The sequence below is a fragment of the Schistocerca cancellata genome, unplaced genomic scaffold (assembly GCF_023864275.1).
Source record: "Schistocerca cancellata isolate TAMUIC-IGC-003103 unplaced genomic scaffold, iqSchCanc2.1 HiC_scaffold_782, whole genome shotgun sequence".
Lineage (NCBI taxonomy): Eukaryota > Metazoa > Arthropoda > Insecta > Orthoptera > Acrididae > Schistocerca > Schistocerca cancellata.
Genome location: NW_026046793.1, coordinates 3,217,977 through 3,240,052, shown reverse-complemented (window position 1 = coordinate 3,240,052; position 22,076 = coordinate 3,217,977). Strand labels below are relative to the sequence as shown.

The window sequence follows — 22,076 nt, the reverse complement described above, 5'->3', positions numbered from 1 at the left end:
TTTGCGACAGTTGAAATATACTGCAATCTGGACTGTCATATTGAGCCTTCAAGGCATATGTCTTATGAAAGTTGTGTTCTTCTCTAATTCGTGAATCACACTAATGAGCCATACAACTACTCAAGGAAATATATGTCTGAAACTAGAGGACGTGCTTTTTATGATATGAGTCTAAGTTTTCTTCTTTTGCTCCAGTAACTTCAGAATGTTAAGAAGTCGAGCCTTTCCTCAGCAACACACAGGATTTCTGAGGCACTGATTAGCAGGACCCCGACTTCAAGAAAATCAACTGTAGCACTCGATTAAAAGGAAAAGGTAAATACTTCAGATGTTACGTCGGGTAACAGATCTTGTTAAGTGTTCTGACTCAGTTTCAAGTACAAGGTGCGAGCCAGCAGCTACACGAAACCCTAAAACACCAAGAAAAACACTTCAGTGAGCGTGCTCTTGTGAGATCAGACTGAAGTTTAACAATAAGGATGATGGGTGACCTGTTAAACACTTTCACTGTACATCAATCTTTGGCACACTAATGGTTTAGTCGAGTCATCACGTGGATTTATGAGTGGGATCCTGAGAAAAAGTGGAAAAGTAAGGAGTGGCACACACACATCTACTTGACCAAAAACAGCTCAAATAAGCAAATCAAAGATCAAAACAAAGCAAATTTGCTTTTTTGACAGTAGGGCTATCGTGCATAAAGAATTTGTTCCTCCAGGACAAACTTTCAACCAAATGTTTTACAAAGCTAAAGTTGAAAGGCTCAGGAAAGAGAGAATTATTAACTGAGACTGGACATTGCACACAAGTGGATGCTGCTTCGTGAGATCACCCCATGCCATGCGGCCACTTCCATCGTGGAATTTTTTACTTAAAAAGGCTTTCATATTGTTCTGTGGCCCACTATTCACCTGAACTGAGTCCTTTTGATTTTTTCCCCAAAATTGAAAAATGTCTTAAAATGACATTTTGGGATTCAGGAACATTCAGAAGAATGTGACCGAGAGCACTGCAACCCAGAGTGGGAACAATGACTGCCAGTGTATAGTTGCCCAAGGGAGTTCCCTTGGGCAATATTATTGACTGAAAAAATAAAAACTACGGTACACAAAAAATCAGTCTCATTACTTTTCTCCCACATCAAATATACAGAAATGATGGTGTAACTACATATGCATCATGCAACATGAAAGCTATACAAGACCCGCTTATCTGCATGGAAGAGAAGGAGTAACTTACAGCTTTAAGTTCCTCTGCTGAAGCTCTTCTCAATTGGTTCATTAGTTCTGTGAGATGATTTGGTGCTTCCTTGCATTCTATGTCTACCTGTGAACGTTTCCTTCTAGCTTTTTCCGCTGCTTTCTCAATATTGTGCCAGCTATGAGACAAATCGCTAGCTAAATTCATTAATTCCTTCTGAGCACTTTTCTGGAAAAAAAGGGTCATACATTAAAACAATATTCATTTCAGCTGTTGCAGGTATAGAGGAACAGGAGTTATTTCTTGGCAAGTATTACATTTCTTCAGCACCAATGAATGTTGATTCTACTGCACACACAGTGTCGCCTTTGTGAGAAAGCATTAACCACAGGACAAATAGCAATCACAAACTTTACACAGTTACATAAGACATAATATGGCTGATATGATTTTACTTCATTTAAAGAGTTTTGGGCAGATTGGAAAAATCCCTATCTTAAACAATGTAATATTTATTCATATAAAAGGTACCTTTTTCAGCAATTATTGGGAATAAAAATTTGAAGAAAATATGCCTTGGGTTGCACATTTCTAGCCACTAACAAAGGTATTTCTGAAAGTATTGATTATTTTTAAGATAATTATATTTGTGAAAAGTAGACAAACTTTCTACACCGTTCGATGTACATAAGGCTAACTTCTTTGAGATTTACAAAATACGAAAATCCCCGTGTTAAAATATGCACAATACTCCAATGAGTATACCCCATAATTTTGAACAAATTCTGGTTAATAGAAACTAAGAAAGTACACTTTTTCTTGAAAAATACAACTTACAGAAAACAGCCATTAAAGTTGTCAATGCCTCCCAGCTCCATACATTGAGTTGTCTGCATCCTCTTCCATTTCATCTTGCAATATCCTTTTTCCTCCCTGTCTTGCCATTGTTTCAAAGTCTCAAACAGTTCTCAGACACAAAAAGCCTTTCTTTATCTAAATTTAACATTTGTTTTACTGCAAAATGACCAAAGGTTTCAAGCAGCCTTTTCAGTACTTCATATCTTGCAACATTTCCTTCACTGAATGTTGTCACTGCATCCAAGACACCAAAATGCAGTATACCGATTGCCACCAAAACTCTCGGGAATTCTCTCCCAGATTACACTGCTCGTGGACTCGTTAGGATTTTGGGAGTGATTTTCGTCAGTGGACTTACATCTGACAAATCCTTGGAAGTTTCTTTCAAGATTTCTACTTGCAAAAGAAATAGCTGGTTTGTAAATAGAATCACTTTCTGGAAGGCCTATGACTGGGTTTATTGTCTCTTGAAGAGGTGAAACAAAACTGCCCACACAGCTTTTCTAATATCTTCTATGCTACTGCTATGCCATAATAGTTTTGAATTCTTTCCTTGACAGATTTTTTCATGTCTATTCTTACCATCTAATCGTCAGCCATCTTCCAATTTCTTTCCCTTATATGCAGTTTTCAGTCCTCATAGCCTCATACCCATTTGCTTTTTTGCACTCCTGCTTGGTGATCGTTACGTTTTCTCCACGTAGCTTCTCTTCCTCAAGTGTTTTGAAAGCTACTGAATCACTACCTCCTAAATAATTGCTCTCAGAGGTGGGGGATTCAAAAATCAAATTTCAATCTGAGAACTATTACATACGAGGGGCATCTGAAAAGTCCGTGCAAAGTCCAAGAGATGGCACCACTGGCCCGTATCGAGGTCATGTTCAGTTAGTAGTATCTTTTCAGCCATATTGGTCTATTTCTTTGTGTTTGACATTCGCGTGAATCAAGGAAGTGGAGTCATTGTCAAACAAATGGACAAAAAAATTTCTTGTGGTGATTAAACATTACTTTATGAAAGGCAAAACACCTCAGGAGACTGAAGAGAAGCTTGATAAACACTGCTGTGACTCTGCACCTTTGATTAGAACAGTTTATAAGTGGTTTCAAAATTTTCGGAGTGGCCATATGGCCACAAGTGATGCTGAACATTCTGGATGCCCTGTGGAGGTTACAATTCCAGAAATCATTGATAAAATCCATGATATGGTGATGGATGACAGAAGAGATAAGGTGCGTGAGATTGCTAGTGCTGTGGGCATCTCAAATGAATGGGTACATATTATTTTGCATAAATATTTGGACATGAGAAAGCTATCCACAAGATGGGTTCAGCGATTGCTCGCGCTTGACCAAAAACTGAATTGTGCGAAGCATTGCAAGGATGATTTGCAGCCGTTCAGGAAGAATCCACAGGACTAACTGTCGTTTCAACACTGTGGATGAAACATGGATACATTACTATACTCCTGAGCTCAAACAACAATCTAAACAATGGGTTACCAAGGGAGAATCTGCACCAAAAAAGGCAAAGACCATTCCTTCGGCCGGAAAGGTTATGGCGACTGTCTTTTGGGATTCGACTATCTGGAAAAGGTAAAACTATTACAGGTGCATATTATTCATCATTATTGGACTGTTTGAAAACCGAGCTGCAAGAAAAACGCTGGCAATTGGACCACAAAAAAGTCCTTTCTTATCACGACAATACACCTTCACACACCTCAGCAGTTGTGGTCACAAAATTAATGGAAATAGGATTCCAACTCATTTCACATCCCCCCTATTCTCCAGACTACTATTTGTTCCCCAATTTGAAGAAATAGCTGGCAGGACAATGATTTTATTGAAACGAGGAGGTGATTGCAGGAACTAATAGCTGTTTTGCATACGGATAATTCCTATTATTCGGAAGGGATCAACAAATTATAATCACATTGGATGAAGTGCATAAGTCTAAAAGGAGACTATTTCGAAAAACAAAGGTTTACGCCAAACACATAAGTAGCTTTTATTTATGCACAGACTTTTCAAATGCCCCTCGTATACATGGTTACTCGCACAATGTTTTGTTGAAACAAATGAATAAACCAGAACTAAGGAGATAATACGTGTTTTATTTATTATTGGGAATGGTAAATTCTGTAGACCATGACTAGAGGGGGGGGGGGGGGGGGGGGGGGAATGGAAATTAAGATATCAACCTGTCCGGAGCCCCTAAAATTATGGAAATGATAATTTTCTCATGCTCCTTCAGATATCGAAAAACAGTTGTTTACTGTGTGTTAGAGGATATACAGTCACTGACAACATATTCATTTCCAGAAAGTCATACGTGGGAAACATGATCCATAATTAATCAACAAACTGAGGTTAGTGATATAAATATTCAGGAGATTATGCATATATTTGTGTGTGTGTGTGTGTGTGTGTGTGTGTGTGTGTGTGTGTGTGTGTGTGTGTGTGTGTAATCACAGGTTTTTCATTGTTCCACAGGTCTGTCATCAACTACTTTAAGAGAGGCTACAGGTATTATCTAATAGTTGTTTCATAATGTCCACTGGACCCTCGCCCCCTCCTCCTGACTCTTAGTTTTCCATTCCACAAACGCTCCTGCTTACACGTGTCACATGCATATATGTCAATGTGTGCACGGAAGTAAATGTGGAGAACATGTGATCTGAGTAACTGTTTCTAACTCTAGAATTTTTCCATCTTCCATTTTTGTGCAGTTGCTATCTACAAATGATAAATTTGATCCATTGGTGGATTTCACACAGGACCAAAACTTATCCTTTGACAAACTGGCAATGCAGGTTTCACTTTCAAAAGCACTAAAGACATCTTGCACAGCTGATCTTATGTCTGCATGAACCTTTTTTTGGTTATGTTGCATTGCTGGCCACGCCAACAGGAAGAGGCACACAATCAGAGCTCCACAGTTTGTTGTTTTGAAGAGGGTAAACTCAGTCCAGTGTTTTGAGCATGAAAACATGGTCCAAGTAGACTATTCTTTTTATTATCCTTGGGTCATGTTCAAGCACCCATAACACGTTCAGAAATGGTGACATTGGTTTATACATCAATTGTTGACAAGATCTTGCACAGACATACACTTTATAACCCAAGTTATTTACATATCTTATGCTTCCAGCTTCTTTTCACACTCCAATACATTGTCGATACATGTGAACAGGTATGCTTCTTATTTTGGTGCGTATGTGGCACAAAGGCAATACAACAATGTATGTGATAACGTCCTTTAGCTGACAAAAACAAACTTCCTATGTCATAGTATAGGTACAACTGTTATGGTATGACTGAAGATGTTTACGATCTTATCTGTGGATGGTCAATAACATTAAGTAAGGTACTGGTGGAATATTCACTGGCATAAGCTTGTTATTCTCTCACATGCTATCTTGTTGGAAGTAAAGGATTGAAACTCTTACATCAGATATTATGTCACGTGTAATATTAGAAATTGTGGTACAGTCCAACCACAGAAGCCTTTTAATGAGGTGTGCCAGTAAGTTTAGGAAATAAAATAATACTGATGTATTAAAATAAATATCTCTCGCTCCCTCAAACACACACACACACACACACACACACACACACACACACACACACACACACACACACACACACACACACACACACACACACAGTAGGTGAATCTTTTTTCACCATGCAGTGTTATAATGAAACAGGAAAACCATAGTTGGTTGCACCATGTCATTAGTCATTTCAACAATATATTACAGTACAGATATTGGAACCTGCAAGTGTTATGTGAAGAAGGGACCTACTTTGGATTGCCTGTACGGACCACCTAAACCACACTACAACTGTTGTGACAGTGCCGCGACATTTAACAGTGCCACCACGACAGCACACGCAAACGGCGATAGAGGTGCTCCGTAACTCGGCTGAACGCGGGAGCGCCACCTAGCTACGAACGGCGCCGGCCGCATGTCACAGCACGGCAGTCGAATGAGAGATACTGAGTTGTTATCGTGTAACTAGCTATTGTTTCTAAGTGAGTGTGTTTGAATATCCACACAATTATTGGTGATTAGAGGTTATAACACTTTTTGGCGACGAGGTCGGATATTTTCACTGCGTTGTGGATTTGTGTGTTCGTGACGGGGCAGACACGGAACAGCTTATGCAAGCACTCATTGAACAGCAAACACAGTTGACTGCTGCTATTCAGGTGTTGTCGACGTCGCTTACTCGTCGTCTGTCTTCCTCTTCTCAGCCTCCGTTCCCTCCTTACGACGAGGCCGCTGAAAACTGGGAGGATTACGAGAAGCGTTTGCGGCAACACTTCTCGGCTTTCGGCGTTGTCGACACTCCTATGTTTAATTCGTTATTTCTATCTTGGATTCCCCCACGGATCTATCAGCTGCTATCTCAGTTAGCCCCTCTGCGGGAACCTGCCTCTCTGTCCCTCCAAGAAATGTGTGACTTATTGTCTAACTATTACCGCAGAAACACCCACATCGTTGCCGCCCGCGTGGCGTTCTACCGGGGTCGTAAACAGCCCAATCAATCTTACCGGGCTCGGGTGGCGGAACTACACGGTCTGAGTCAGTTTGTCACGGACACTCAACACGAGTCTTATGCTGATTCAATGGTTAGGGATGCTATTCTAGGGCTTGCTCCTGATAAAGAAGTTAGACAACGTGCCCTACAACTGCCAAACCCGTCATTGTCTGAAGTTCTAAGCATCGCTCAATCCTTTGAAGTGTCTCACACTGCTGGCGCGCAAATAGACGTGTGGTGTGACGGAGGCGCTGTACAGTCAAGGTGGTGGTGGGTAGTGTTTAACGTCCCGTCGACAACGGGGTCATTAGAGACGGAGCGCAAGCTCGGGTTAGGGAAGGATTGGGAAGGAAATCGGCCGTGCCCTTTCAAAGGAACCATCCCAGCATTTGCCTGGAACGATTTAGGGAAATCACGGAAAACCTAAATCAGGATGGCTGGAGACGGGATTGAACATCTGTACAGTCAACTTTCGACACGGACAATTTGCCTGTTTCACAGGGGAACGAAGATGTGGCGGCGGTTCACTCACGTAAACAACGTCGCGTTGGGCCGCGACGCTCGCAGCGAAAACAGCAACCGCAGAAACAGGTTCGTTCCGCACTTCCTTCTCGTCCACGTTGTTTCGCACAGCATGACGGGGCCACGTGTCCGAAACGTTGGGCCACATGTAATTCGTGTAGGAAAAAAGGCCACATTGCTTCTGTATGTCGGTCCCCTAAAGTTCCTGTCGACGAGGACGAGGCATCGGACACGGATGTTAACTGTGTGCTTTCTCAAACAAATAAGTTGTTTGTTACTGTTCGTGTTCTGGATAAAGACATTCGCATGCAAGTGGACACTGGCTCTGCAGTAACTCTCATTAATTCTCGCACGTATTTGGAGTTGGGCTCCCCTCCCTTGTCTCCAGTTACGCGAAATCTGAGAACTTATAATAAACAGAAAATTCCTATCGTTGGCCAGTTCGATGCTTCCACTGCCTACAAGTCTGTTGTTAGGCCCCTCACGTTTTATGTGGTGGATCATGCGGGCACTGAAAACCTGTTCGGTTATGATTCTTTCCAGTTGTTCGGGTTCTCCGTTGATGATGATGAGCACCTCATCTCTGAGGATATTCCGTATCAACAGCTGGATGGATTGTGTTCTGAATTTCCGTCCGTGTTCTCTGCTGGTCTGGGTCGTGCCAAGGATTTTGAAGCCCACATTACTCTTAAACCTACAGCTCGCCCTAATTTTTTCCGGGCACACCCTATTCTGGTGGCGTTGCGTGCACCTGTTGAGGTTGGGATAGACAGGTTAACAGCTTCAGGGATTCTCCTTCCTGTTACCTCCAGCGAATGGGCATCGCCAATCGTGGTGGTTTCTAAACCCAACGGGAGTCTGCGATTGTGTGGCGATTTTAAAGCCACTGTCAACGCTCAGAGCCTCACTGACACTTATCCTCTTCCCCGTCCTGAGGAGTTATTTACCAACCTCACTGGGGGCCAGCTCTTTTCCAAACTTGACTTATCGGAGGCGTACCATCAGTTGCCGTTGGATGCTTCTTCCAAGGAATTTCTCGTCATCAACACTCCTTGTGGGTTGTATCAGTACCAGCGATAACCATTTGGCGTCGTTAGCGTGCCGGCCATTTTTCAGCGGTTTTTGGAACAGCTCACGGCTTCCGTTCCCGGCTGCATCAACTATCTGGATGACATTGTTGTTACGGGGGCCTCCACTGAGGAGAACCTTCGCAATTTGCGTTCACTGTTTCGGGTTTTGCATTCGGCTGGGTTGAAGTGCAATCTGGACAAGTCACAGTTCGTCCAACCCTCCATTGTATATCTTGGTTTCCACTTGTCCCGTGAGGGTATACGTCTTCTACGTCAGCACGTTGCGGCCATTAACCCTCTACTCCGGCCGTCTACGGTCAAAGAACTTCAGGCGTTTCTAGGCAAGATTGCTTATTATCACAAATTCAATCCATCCGCAGCGGCGGTAGCTCATCCTCTGATCAGCTGTTACGCAAAAACGTCCCTTTCTGTTGGTCCGACGAGTGTGAGCAGGCTTTTGTCCGCCTGAAGGCTCATTTGCAGTCGGCGCCTTGTCTTGCCACATTCTGTCCGTGTCAGCACTTGGTTCTGGCGACTGACGCATCACAGTATGGCCTACGGGCTGTTCTCGCCCATCGGTATGAGGATGGGTCGGAACGACCCATCACCTATGCTTCCAAGACCCTCAACGATGCGCAACGGCGTTACTCTCAAATCGAAAAGGAGGCGCTCGCTATCATTATGCTCTATAAAAGTTCAGCGCTTTTTTTTTTATGGTTCTAAGTTTCACCTCATCACCAACCACAAGCCACTGGTCTCTCTGTTCAGCCCATCGGCGTCTCTTCCGGATAAGGCAGCTCACCGCCTGCAACATTGGGCCTTATACTTTTCTCGTTTTCACTATGAGATTCACTATCGCCCCACGGCCCAGCACACCAACGCTGATGCATTGTCGTGATTGCCGATGGGCCCTGACCCGGTTTTCGATCGTGATGAACTACTCTGTTTCCACATTGATGAGGAGGAACGTCGTGCGGTCGAGGGATTTCCACTTACAGGTTCGCAGGTCGCGTCAGGTACTGCGCAGGACCCGGTCCTGTGTCAGGTGATCAGTTTTGTTCAACGGGGTTGGCCGGACAGGACCAAGGGCCGGGCATCGGATCCCCTTCGCAACTACCATGCCTTGCACCTTCATCTGTTCGTGATGGTGGTGGTGTTCTGGCCACGGATGGCGCATCTCCACGGGTCATGGTGCTAGCCTCTCTTCGCAAAGATGTTCTCAAACTATTGCATGAAGGCCATTGGGGGATTTCTCGGACTAAGTCCCTGGCCCGCAGGCACGTTTATTGGCCCGGTATTGATTTGGACATCGCCCACACGATTGCTGCGTGTGGTCAGTGTGCTCAACGACTGGCTGCACCTCTTACAATGCCCTCTCCGTGGCCTGATCCGGCGCAGCCATGGGAACGGGTGCACGCTGGCTTTGCCAGCCCCTTCCTCGGTACTTATTGGCTACTGTTGATCGACGCCGTCTCGAAGTTTCCATTTGTTGTTCGGTATCCGTCACCCACCACTGCGGCGACGATGCTGGCTTTGACCAAAATCTTTGCGCTAGAAGGTCTTCCATCCACGATCGTCACGGACAATGGCCCTCAGTTCTCTTCGCAGACCTTCCGTGATTTTTGTACCGGACAAGGGATTCGTCATGTTACAGCACCGCCCTTCCATCCGCAATCGAATGAGGAGGTCGAGCGCCTTGTCCGCACTTTCAAAAGCCAGATGAAAAAATTCCTTAGTGATTTTTCCACAGATGACGCTCTGCTGCAATTTCTGAGTTCTTATCGCTTCACGCCTCTGCTGAACTCTTGCACGGCCGCCAACCGCGCACTCTACTGCACCTGCTTCACCCTGTCAGGCCTTGTGCTGTGTCCCCTAGTGCGGGAAAATACTCGGTGGGTGCCGACGTGTGGGCACGAGGGTACGGATCTCGCCCTAAATGGATTCCAGGGGTGGTCAAGGCTCTTCGCGGCCACTGGCTTTGTGAAATATGTACGGACGACGGCACGGTTGTTCGCCATTACGACCAGATGCGCCCACGAGTGGTGGGCACGCCGGTGCCACCGCCCCTTCCTTCGCCTCCACCAGCCCGAGAAGCCAGTCCTGTAGCTGCTGCCGATCTACCGTACGTGTTTATGCAGCCGACGTCTCTACCGCTTCCGAATACGCCGCCTTCTCCGGGACCCATCTCGCTGGAGCACACCCCAGGTCCACGACACCTACGGATGCTGCTCCGGAGTTTTCACCCATCATCTCGTCCAGGAGGCACGTTCCACAGACGAGCTTCCGTCCTGGACATTTTCGACCATACTCTCGTGTCTCTCCGCGGGATGTTCTCGGGGCCTCACAAGAGGCCACGGATGTCTCCTCACTGTCCATGTCTCCAAGGAAGTGAGTGCTTTTTTTTTCAAGGGGAGAAAAGTGTTGTGACAGTGCCACGACATTTAACAGTGCCGCCACGACAGCACGCGCAAATGGTGATAGAGGCGCTCCGCAACTCGGCTGAGCGTGGGAGCGCCACCTAGCTACGAACGGCGCTGGCCGCGTGTCACGGCACGGCACGGTAGTCGAATGAGAGATACTGAGTTGTTGTCATGTAACCAGCTATTGTTTCCAAGTGAGTGTGTTTGAATATCCACGCAATTATTGGCGATTAAAGCTTATAACAACAACTTTATGCGAAATGGAAGTAGTAGCTACAGTTTTGAGGAAAATATGATCCTCCTGTTAATAATTTACCAATGGAGATTTTAGCTTTTAGTGTGACTAATATGCCCCACGTCTATGCCCGGCATATTTTTAGACAATGAATGTTACATTTGTACATGTAACATGACATCATGTAAGAGCTATGAATCAGCTGGTACTACAAGACTTTCAAATATAAGCTGTAAATGAGGCTATCTTCCACAAAACAGTAGCTAATACTTTCTTTCTGCATTGACTTACAGTAATTTAGATTCCTCATACAGGCAATCTAAAGTAGGTCCCCCTCCCTCAGACAACACCTGTAGATTCCAACATCGGTACTGTCATATATTGTTGAAATAACTGTACTGGCTATGGTATATAAAATTTGTAACTGGTTCTAATGTACCATTTGTTACTTAGTATTGCTTGCACCTTGTCCCGCACCTTTCACAGAGTTGGAGTGCTGACTATCTGATTTGGCCGGAGGCTCTTCCTGCCGCCACCCCGTAACCCTCCCCCCACCCCCCCAGGACACAATCAGTGTACCCCAGCTGTCTGCATCTAGTGTAAATCATGAATGAGTGCAAACACGTTTCAAATGTCTGCGTGTCTTAACTGAGGTGGGTCGTGGGGACCAGTCTGGTTTACACCTAGAGGGATGTGGAAAACCTCCTAAAAACCACATCCAGGCTCGCTGGCACACCAGCCCTCATCGTTAATCCGTTGGGCAGATTCGATCTGGGGCTGGTGCGTCTACCTGAGCCCAGGAAGCAGCACATTAGCACTCTCTGCTAACCTGGCGGGTCATACCATTTGTTACTACATCAGTATTATTTCATTTTCTACACTGACTGGCACACCTCATTAAGAAGCCCAACATAATTTTCTGTAGATGGACTTTGTACTGTAGTTTCTAATATTACATGCAGCATGTCTTATGATGTAAGAGTTTCGATCCTCTACTTTTAATAAGATAGCACAAGTGAGAATAACAAATATATGTCAGTGAATATTGCACTAATAGCTTACCTAATATCATTGGTCACCCACAGATCAGACTCAACATCTTTGGTCATGCCACAACAGTTGTGCCTATACTATGATGTGGCAGCTTCCCAGTTTTGTCAGCTAAGGGACCTAATCACGTACACTATTGTATTGTCTGTGCCACAAACACACAGAAATATGATACCTACCTGTCCACATGTACCAGTGATATATCAGAATGTGAAATGAAGCTGGAAGTTTATAGCAGGTAAGTATCTTGGATTAGGAAGTATATGTATTTGCAAGAGCTTGTAGAGAATTGACAGATAAACCAACGTCACCATTTTTGAATGTATTACAGGTGCTTTAAAATCACCCACGGTTGAACTTAGTCAGTTTCAAAGATGATAAGAACACAGACTACTTGGACCACGTTTCCATTCTCTGATCACATTGAGACTGTGGGGACTGTGTGTAGCTTATCTGATTTCTGTAACTTTTGAAGACTGCTGTAAATGTATTTTAATATCTGATCACTATTTAAACATGTGATGTTGCTTAGTACATGATAGGAATTTTGTGAAAAAGGTCATTCCAAAGACTAAGAATCAGCATGTACTTATTACAGAACAACTGCAGTTTTATGTAACAACCAGTATAATCATTGATATGTCAGAATCAGTACTGCAAAATAAAAAGCAAATTTCCATGATTTTTCTGTTACTTTTTTAGACAGTCCCTTCTCTGGTTGGGACAAACAGTTGTGAGAGGTACAAATCTCTGTTTGTTTGAGAAAATGGAGCAGTATTTTGTAAAATCTACATGAAAAATACACAGTATAAAATATACAGGTGTTTGTGAGTTAGTTAAATGCTGTCTATTACAAACCATACTCAATTCCCCCCATTATGGCTAACATGGGAATAAGTATTGAAAGGAGTAATGATACAGTGGACCTTACAAGGAATCACAAGAAGCTAAAAAGTTGAATATTTCAATATTTACAGGCACTGGATTACTCAAGTGCACGACATCATCCCAAATCTAACATTTGCCGTCTATTCAGCAGGAATGGTGAATAAATTCAAAAGTATCGGCACTGGTGCAAATAGACTCTCACCTTTGATTTCTTCTAGATTTCATAAGCAGTGTAACTGGAGTAATAAGAATGGCAACACTGTTGACGGAGCGACAACACTTTACCCTCCACCTCCCGTAACAACCAGAGGTAGCAGCACAGTGGATGAAGAGAGAGGGAGGGGGGGAGAGAGAGAGAGAGAGAGAGAGAGAGAGAGAGAGAGAGAGAGAGAGAGAGAGAGAGGGGGGGGGGGGGGCAATACTGACCCTACGACTTATCTCGTAAGATAAGTTAAGGAAAGGCAAACCTACATTTCTAGCATTTTTACACTTAGAGAAAGCTTTTGACAATGTTGACTGGAATACTCATTCAAATCCTGAAGGTGGCCGTGGTAAAATACAGGGAGCAAAAGGCTTTTACAATTTGTGCAGAAACCAGATGGCAGTTATAAGAGTCTAAGGGCATGAAAGGGGAGTAGTGGTTGGGAAGGGAGTGAGACAGGGTTGTAACCTATCCCCAATGTTATTCAATCTGTATATTGAGCAAGCAGTAAAGGAAACAAAAGAAAAATTCGGAGTAGGTATTAAAATCCATGGAGAAGATATAAAAACTTTAAGGTTCACAGATGACATTGTAATTCTGTCAGAGACAGCAAAGGACCTGGAAGAGCAGCTGAACGGAATGGACAGTGTCTTGAAAGTATGATTTAAGATTAACGTCAACAAAAGCGAAACAAGGATAATGGAGTTTAGTCGAATAAAATCAGGTGATGCTGAGGGAATTAGACTAGGAAACTTGACACTAAGTGGTAGATGAGTTTTGCTATTTGCGGAGCAAAATAACTGACAATGGTCAAAATAGAGAGGATATAAAATGTAGACTGGCAATGGCAAGGGAAGTGTTTCTGAAGAAGAGAAATTTGTTAACATCGGTACAGATTTAAGTGTCAGGAAGTCTTTTTTCCTGAAAATATTCGTATGGAGTGTAGCCATGTACGGAGGTGAAACATGGACAATAAATAGTTTAGACAAAAAGAGAATAGAAGCCTACGAAATGTGGTGCTACAGAAGAATGCTCAAGATTAGGTGGGTATATCACGTAACTAATGAGGAGGTACTGAATAGAATTGGGGAGAAGAGAAATTTGTGGCACAACCTGACTAGAAGAAGGGATCGGTTGGTAGGACACCTTCTGAGGCATCACAGGATCACTAATTTAGTATTGGAGGGAAGCATGGAGGGTAAAAATCGCAGAAGGATGTAGGTTGCAGTAGTTACTCAGAGATGACGACGGTTGCGTAGGATAGAGCAGTATGGAGAGCTGCATCAAACCAGTCTCTGGACTGAAGACTGCGGCAACAACAACAACAACAACAACAACAACAACAACACTTTGAAAGAATAGAAGTAAGTATTTGGAAATACAGACCACTCAGTGCTTTAGTAGTTAGTTACTAGAACTATGCACTGCATATGTCCAATGGTATATTATTTCAGCTTACATATGTAATGTGTATGTAGGACAAAAGCTAATACTTACATATCTTTCATCAAGTGCATTAAGTTTCTTTTCAGCATCAAGTAGAACAACACGGAGAAAGTCTCTGTCGCAACGAAGTGAGCTACCAGCCGAAATGATTTCCTTCAGTGAACGGCAGACTATATCACTAGTCTGTCTCGTAACTTGAAGCTTTGCCCATTCTCTTACAACTTCTATGTCTGCTGAATCTGATAATGCGTGCTGAAAATGGACAGAACATTTACATTGCAAAAAATTCAAGTATATAATTACAAATTGATTTGCTTTCTTTCCAGCTACCGTGCTAAATATCTGACACAGCTGCAACATCCCTGGTATAAGGACAGCTGTCACTGCCCACAAAAGTCAATCGACAACGTTATCAGTAGTATTAGTCAAACAATATTATTGCACCTGAGGGTGACGGCACTGTAGTCAGCTTATCACGAGATCTCACCGTGATATTTTGTGAGGACATGCTGAACCACTTGACAGTATATGCACAACTGTCTTAAAGCAATTCAGAGTGTGATGCACTTTCCTTAATCACAGCTCTAGTTGTTTACTGTAACACCACTGCACGTTTCCGGTAATGCCTACAGGAGGTCAAGTGGAACAATTTCGTGGTCAGGTAGCACAATCCTGTAAAACTACGGTAATTTTAAAAGCTCGCCAGTTACGGTGCCGACCTAAAATATATCGATACTAAATATTACCGACTCTTGTTCTCAAAACTTAATCCACACGCACTACAATCAATCCTGTCGGAGGAACATCCACAACTGAGAATTATACCAGAGGCTGAAAATACTGCCACAGTTGCAAGGTCGTTTTATTTAACACACGACCACTTTCAGGCTCTTATACGCCCGTCTTCAGGTGTCTTACTGAAAATAGGAAGTTATAGGAGGTAATTTTTACAAGCAGCAAACATAAAAATCCATAAATTTGGAAACATTTATAAATTGTTGGTTGGGCCAGGTGCTGTGAAACCTAAGTCAATGCCAAAGTGACAAGACAGTACTATGGAAGACTGCCCGGGTAAAGAAATATGCACAGAATACCAGAACACTTACACTCGGTGCAGTGACTCCGAGAGCCACAGTGCCAAGTACAAGGTGCGGTGTGCTACCAACGAGTGCAGAGCTCTGAGTAGAGCAGGCACGAAGGAGGAAGCAAAGTGGTAAACCAGAGTGGCAGAGGTACTGCCATCTATTGACGGGAAGAAGAACGCGAGACCACTAGCCCGGCCATTCGCAATCTGAATTGGTGATTTACATTAAAAAACATTACACAAAAAATGTTAACAGTGCATTACGCACGGTAAAGAAAGATGTTGACCGAGGCAGCACAGAACTGTAGTAAAACTGAGTGGAAGCTGTGACATAAAATTTATGTAACGTATTACCTGCGCCCGTCGGAAGCACACCACGTCTTCTACTCGTCCGACACGGCCCTCGGGGTCACAGTACCGAGCGTAAGTGTTCCGGTATTATTTACACATTTCTTTACCCGGGCAGTCTTCCGTAGTGCTGCCAGACGTCACTTTGGCACCGACTTACGTTTCACGGCACCTAGCCCGACCGCCAGTTTTTAAATTTATGGATTTTTTGTTTTCTTTGTGCGTTTTCCGAGTGTAAAAATTATTTTTAGTCTCTTACCATTTCCAGTACGACAACTGAAGATGGGCATATTAATAGCTCAAAACTGGTCGTGTGTTAAATAAAAGACTCTTACAACTGTAGCAATATTTTCAACCACTGGCCACACGCATTAATCACGACTGACAGTAATAATTGTTCAGTGACACGTTTTTATTATTTTGTACACGATTTCTCCCGTGAATTGGTGCCGACTCAGAAATGCAGTACACATTAATTATTAATAATACAGGGTTAGCCAAAAGTCTTAACACTTGAAAATTCAATACTTCGCAAAATAACATAGGTAGTGATGTAAAAATTTACACATGCTTGAAATGACATAGGGTTTTATTGAAACCAAAAAGTGTGCAAAATAACCAACAGATAGCACTTTGTACGATACAAAAGCAATAATTAGGTTGCTAGGCAAGCTTTCAGAGGCAGAGGCTGCTCCTCTAGGCAGAAGAGCTGAAGGGGAAGGAAGAGAGGCGAAGGAAAAGGACTGTAGAGGTCCAGGAAAAGGCACAGATTTGGGGAAAATCACCTAGAACTGCGTGTCAGGGAAGACTTGACGGACGGGATGGAAAGGAAAGATGCTATGTTCCATCTGTGTTCTGCCACTGGTTGACGAGTAAATCTTATCTATTCAATTACATTCCATTATCAAAAATGGTTTTCATTGTTATAAAAGCAATACTTAGCACAACAATCAATTTTCAGTAAAGATTATCTTTATAACAAGCACTCAAGATTAATCACATACAGTTTATGTTCCTCACCTATATCTACAGTAATGATATAGGCTGAGGCAGAAACATCAACTTACACGATGTACAGGCAGGATTAATCCCATTTCACTCACTGCCAAGGCACTATTCCAATATTGGAGAGCCTCTGCAATACTGATGCGAGTTTAGAAGTGGAATAGCAATGGGCTGAGGTGTGAACTGGAATTTGTATATGGGAGGGAGATTACAAGAGTATTCACTGCAGCTCTGGTAGCAGCGGCAACTTTGGCATAACATCAGCATGTCTGTGTAGTGAGCAGGAAACCCAGGATTCCAATTTCAGTACAGTACAAATTTTAGTTCATTGCTTTAGCCTGCAGCATAACTGTAAATGCTCAACATGTCCGCTGCTCATCAACAACACCTGTGGTTGATGGACTGTGTCGTGAACAGCACTGTACAGCATATCAGTAGGCACAACGAGAAATTGCCATCTGATTGTACCACAGCAAGTTACGAGGGCAGTTTGAGAAGTTCTCAGAACGAAATAGAAAAAAAAAGTACTTACATCACTGAAATGTTTGTTATTTTTCAGTGTAGTCTCCTTGTAGGTTAATGCACTGGGTCCAACGATGTTCCATTGCCTTGATCCCATCTCAAAAATGAGTTTCCTACAGGCCTGCAAAACAGTTGCCAATTCCGGCCATCAATTCTTCATTTAAAGTGAAGCTTCATCCACCAAGAAAAAGTTTCAGTTTTTGTAAGATATGGAAGTCCAGTGGAGCTACATCAGGTGAATAAGGCAGGTGTGGCAACAATTAATGCCTTAGTTTGTGTAATTTTGCCATGGTGATGGTACATGTGTGCGGATGCGCATTGTCTTGAGGGAAGATCACTTTCTTCCTTGCTAACTTTCCTCCTCGGTCTTTTTGTTGCAATTTGTCCAGGATGTTAGCATAGTATTCTTCAGTAACTTTTTGCCCAGTGGGGAGATAATCTACAAGTACAAACAGGATCCCTTTTGCTTCCTAGAACACTAATGCCACGACCGGAAGGAGTGGCGGAGAATCGGCACGTTTCCACTGCTTTGACTGCTGTTTTTGTCTCTGAGGTATAGTAGTGCACCCAAGTTTCATCTGTGGTCACAAACCGGTGAAAAAATCCTGTTCGTTTCTCTTAAAACAGGCCAAACATTGTTCTGATATGTCCATTCTCGTGCGTTTTTGATCCAGCGTCAAGAGTCACGGCACCCATCTTGCAGATAATTCTTTCATTTCTAATTCTTCAGTTAAAATACGATATGCCCTTTCAGATGACATCTGGCAAGCGTGAGCAATTTCACATGCTTTGAATCCTCTGTGACCAATTTGTGTGCTTTTGCAATTATTTCTGGAGTAATGACGTCTCGGCTGACCACTACATTCGGTCAGGAGTGCTTCGATGATCCGCGCAAATTCATTTGTCCACTTGGCAACTGTTGTATATGAAGAAGCAGAGTCCTCCAGTGTATTCTGGAAATCGGCATCAATGCCTTTGCTTTCATACCTTTCTGTACAAAGTACTTAATAACTGCTCGAATCTCAATTTTTTACTCTTCGCAAATTACTTTGCAGGAACAACAACAGAGCCACATTACCACAACAGTTTTTTCCCCAAGAGTACTGATGTGGCACGTGTTTACAGGCAACAGTCCAATGAATATATGTGATATGTGTTGTAATAGTGCTGAACTCTTGTGGTGATTCCGAAACTTTTCAATCCTCCCTTGTATTATGAGTTGTCATCTTGCATTGAAAGCGTAGCTTGGCATGGAGCCATGAGGAGAGCAGATTTTGTTTCTCACACACTCTGGCTACTGGGCCGTGCGAGCCATGTCCTTGACTAAAGCTGCATGCAATACATTCCTCATACCCTCTACGAATCTAAGTAGTACTATTAAATATTAATCTATTTCATACTTTGTATACCAAATTCTATTGATAACACAACCATAGTGTTAAATTTTCAAATCAATAACCTCCATACTTCTGGAGATACAAACTTTTATTTAAAACAAACAGTAACGGTGCTGGCATTGTGAAACTGAATTACGGACCGTAAAGTATTCATCTTTTGTATGAACTGAAACTACAGCCATGGACGGATGGATGGAGAATGGCATACATAAGCTGAGAATGTGATATTTCATTAGAACTATGCAAATGTATGCATGAGAAAGTTTGTGCAATACGGGAATTTGCAACTTATGTCCGAGTCAGCTTGATTTTGTAAATGGCAGAAACGCAGCCAGAAGGGGTGTTGAGTATAAAGTTTGTTAATTATTTGTTTTGTGGAAAGGGATCATATTTTGTTTTCATTAAATTTTATTTAGTTGCCACCATACAACTGCAATCTGAATGCAACCGAGTTTGCACAGGCCAAACTGAAACGACAATTCAGAGAACAAAATGTTATGAGGGATATCTCTGCTGAGAAGGGGGAGAGGGGGGGGGGGGGTTGATTTGGGGGAAGGCACCAAATAGCGAGGTCATCAGTCTCATCGGATTAGGAAAGGATGGGGAATGAAGTCGGCCATGCCCTTTCAAAGAAACCACCTCGGCATTTGCCTGAAGCGATTTAGGGAAATCTTGGAAAACCTAAATCAGGATGGCAGGACACAGGATTGAACCGTCGTCCTCCCAAATGCGAGTCCACATTGCAAACCACTATGCTACCTCGGATATTTCTGCCGGAAACATGTCAAATCTCGCCAATGCTACCTATCAGTATATCACCAGTGAGGGTGGGAACCTTACTGTTGAAAATGTGAGAGCTGGAGGAAGATTACTGGAGGCGCATCAGTGTGATGAAAATTGCCATTGACAACACTGTCATTAACACATGTCCATCCAGCACCACCAAATCTGTCCACTAGCATGGACACAACCATGGACAACTGCAGTGGAAGCAACTAGTTTTGTAAGATTTTAGTTCTACCTACACATTCCTCATTGTTTTTGGAAGTAATACTTATATTGTAGTAATAACTGTTTTCAATTACTCAAACATTAAGGTGATGCTTATTCCATTTCTTTTATAAGCTGCAGCTGTAAGCTGGCTGTCCTATGAGAAGGAGGTGGGGCTTGTCGCAACAGCCAATGTGCTACGAGCCAAATGCGAGCCTCTACTCCCAGCATTCTACAACCGGCAGCCAAGTGAAAGTTTGCGATCAGTAATTGCCTTGGTGTATAAATGCAATTTGTTTTATTTGCTGGGGATACGATCAGGTCTGGTATTATGATCTCCACAAAAAATTGCGACGATCTAATTCACTTACATGCTATGAAGTCAAGTCATAAAACAGATGCAGAAGTATCACATTCGTACTGATAGAACATGTTGTTGAAGTATGCTCTTTTCCTATGAGATTGACAATACATTTCCTATTTCAAAGAACTGCATCTGTAGTGGGATGAATGGAATAATGTGTTGTATATACTGAAGTATTCATTTCAAGACTCTAAACACATTTCTTCTGTTTATAAACAATTTGTTTCTTGTCAGGGAGAAAGTATTAAATTTTGGGGAAAAAAGCAGTTTCCTAAGATTTAAGATAAATTTAAGGGTTGGGAAGTCTTTCCTTCTTTCCTGCAGATATTCATATGGTGTGTAGCATTGTGCAGACATGTAATATGGTTTGGACAAGAAGGAAGATTATATGGGCAGATCAAATAACTAATGAACTAAATTGGAGAAACAAGAAATTTATGGCACAACTTGGCTAAAATACCAGATCAGTTGGTAGAACACATCCTGAGGCACGAAGGGATTGTCAATTTTCTAACGGAGGGAAGTGCCAGGGGTAAAAACTGTAGGAGAGAACAAGGGATGACTACAATAAGCAGGTTCAAACGGATGGAGGCCGCATCAGTTATTTAGAAATGAAGATGCTTTCATGTGATAGGCAGCTGTGGAGAGCTGCATCAAACTTATCTTTTGATTAGAGACCACAACCATAACAGCACAAACATTTAAGTAATTTTTTCAGATTTTCAGTGACAGGGTGATAACATGCTCTGTTAATAAGACAACTGTCCACATTTCTTTGGGAACTATTCACAAAAAGTAATGAATCTGGGAAGTCTCGTAGTACTTACCATCGTATTCTGCACCAGACTATCAGTGGCCAGTTCAATATTAGATTCATTCTCTTTCAACTGCTTTTCCAGGGCTACGTTGTGAACTTCTGCCTCAATCAGTTCAGCATACAATCCTACATCTGGCGTCGGTTCAGGTGGTGCCGAGATGCGAGACTCCGCGAGTTTTGCGATCACCACCTCCTGTTCTGCTATAAATTTTTCGACCATGGAAGGAGTTTCTGATGGTGAAGACTGCTGCTCCTAGTAACAGAGAGTGTAGTATTATTGTACCGTATTTACTCGAATCTAAGCCGCACTCGAATCTAAGCCGCACCTGAAAAATGAGACTCGAAATAAAGGAAAAAAAATTCCCGAATCTAAGCCGCACATGAAATTTGAGACTCGAAATTCAAGGGGAGAGAAAAGTTTTAAGCCGCACCTCCAAATCGAAACAAAGTTGGTCCATTGTAATATGAGACACAATTTAGGTCAAACGAATGACGATACAGCTACAGTAGTTTGGTTCGAGTCGTAAGCTTAGCAGTTAAGCTTTACCACTTAGCCATTGCTATGCGTCAGGCACTCCGTCCGTATTTATACGGGTACCCTTCCTTTTTCACGTGCTTCGTCTGGTTTGAATCGATTGCTTATTTTGCTTTGATCTGATAAGTGCCGTTTTCTTTGTTATAGGTGTTTGCGTCACCATTAAGATGAAAATGCATTACTGCACTGTGTCATGCATTGTTTGTCGCATTCTAAAAAAAAAAAAAAGAGAGAGAGAGAGAGAGAGAGAGAGAGAGAGAGAGAGAGAGAGAGAGAGAGAGAGAGAGAGAGAGAGAGAGGAATCATCTCATTAGCGAAACAATGGCAAGAGACTGCTATTTGTTGTTACTTACACAGCTGCTTTCTTTGATAATGTTCAGCAAGAATCAAATAATAGACTGCGTATGATAGAACATGTTCTGAATGAGAGTTAGGCGAAAATTTTTCTCTGTTTGAAAATCTTTGTGGCCGCTTCTTTATTACATCAAATTCTGCACACAAATTAGAGTCATCTTAGATTTAAAAATCTAGTCACTTGCCGTGCTTCATTTCTGACTATCACTATTAGACATAAG

General features: G+C 42.7%; 1 protein-coding gene across 1 annotated transcript in view; it reads right to left on the bottom strand.

The window, feature by feature from the left end:
• LOC126143136 (uncharacterized) overlaps positions 1-21,215 on the bottom strand; it is a 39,244-nt gene extending 18,029 nt beyond the window's left edge. The window contains exons 1-3 of the mRNA XM_049915347.1: positions 20,977-21,215; positions 14,491-14,691; positions 1,240-1,428 (exon numbers count right to left, since the gene is read on the bottom strand). Of these exons, the coding sequence (XP_049771304.1) occupies positions 1,240-1,428; positions 14,491-14,691; positions 20,977-21,186 (600 nt within the window). The 5' untranslated portion in view covers positions 21,187-21,215. The remainder of the gene's footprint in view (positions 1-1,239; positions 1,429-14,490; positions 14,692-20,976) is intronic.
• Positions 21,216-22,076: the final 861 nt, after the last annotated feature.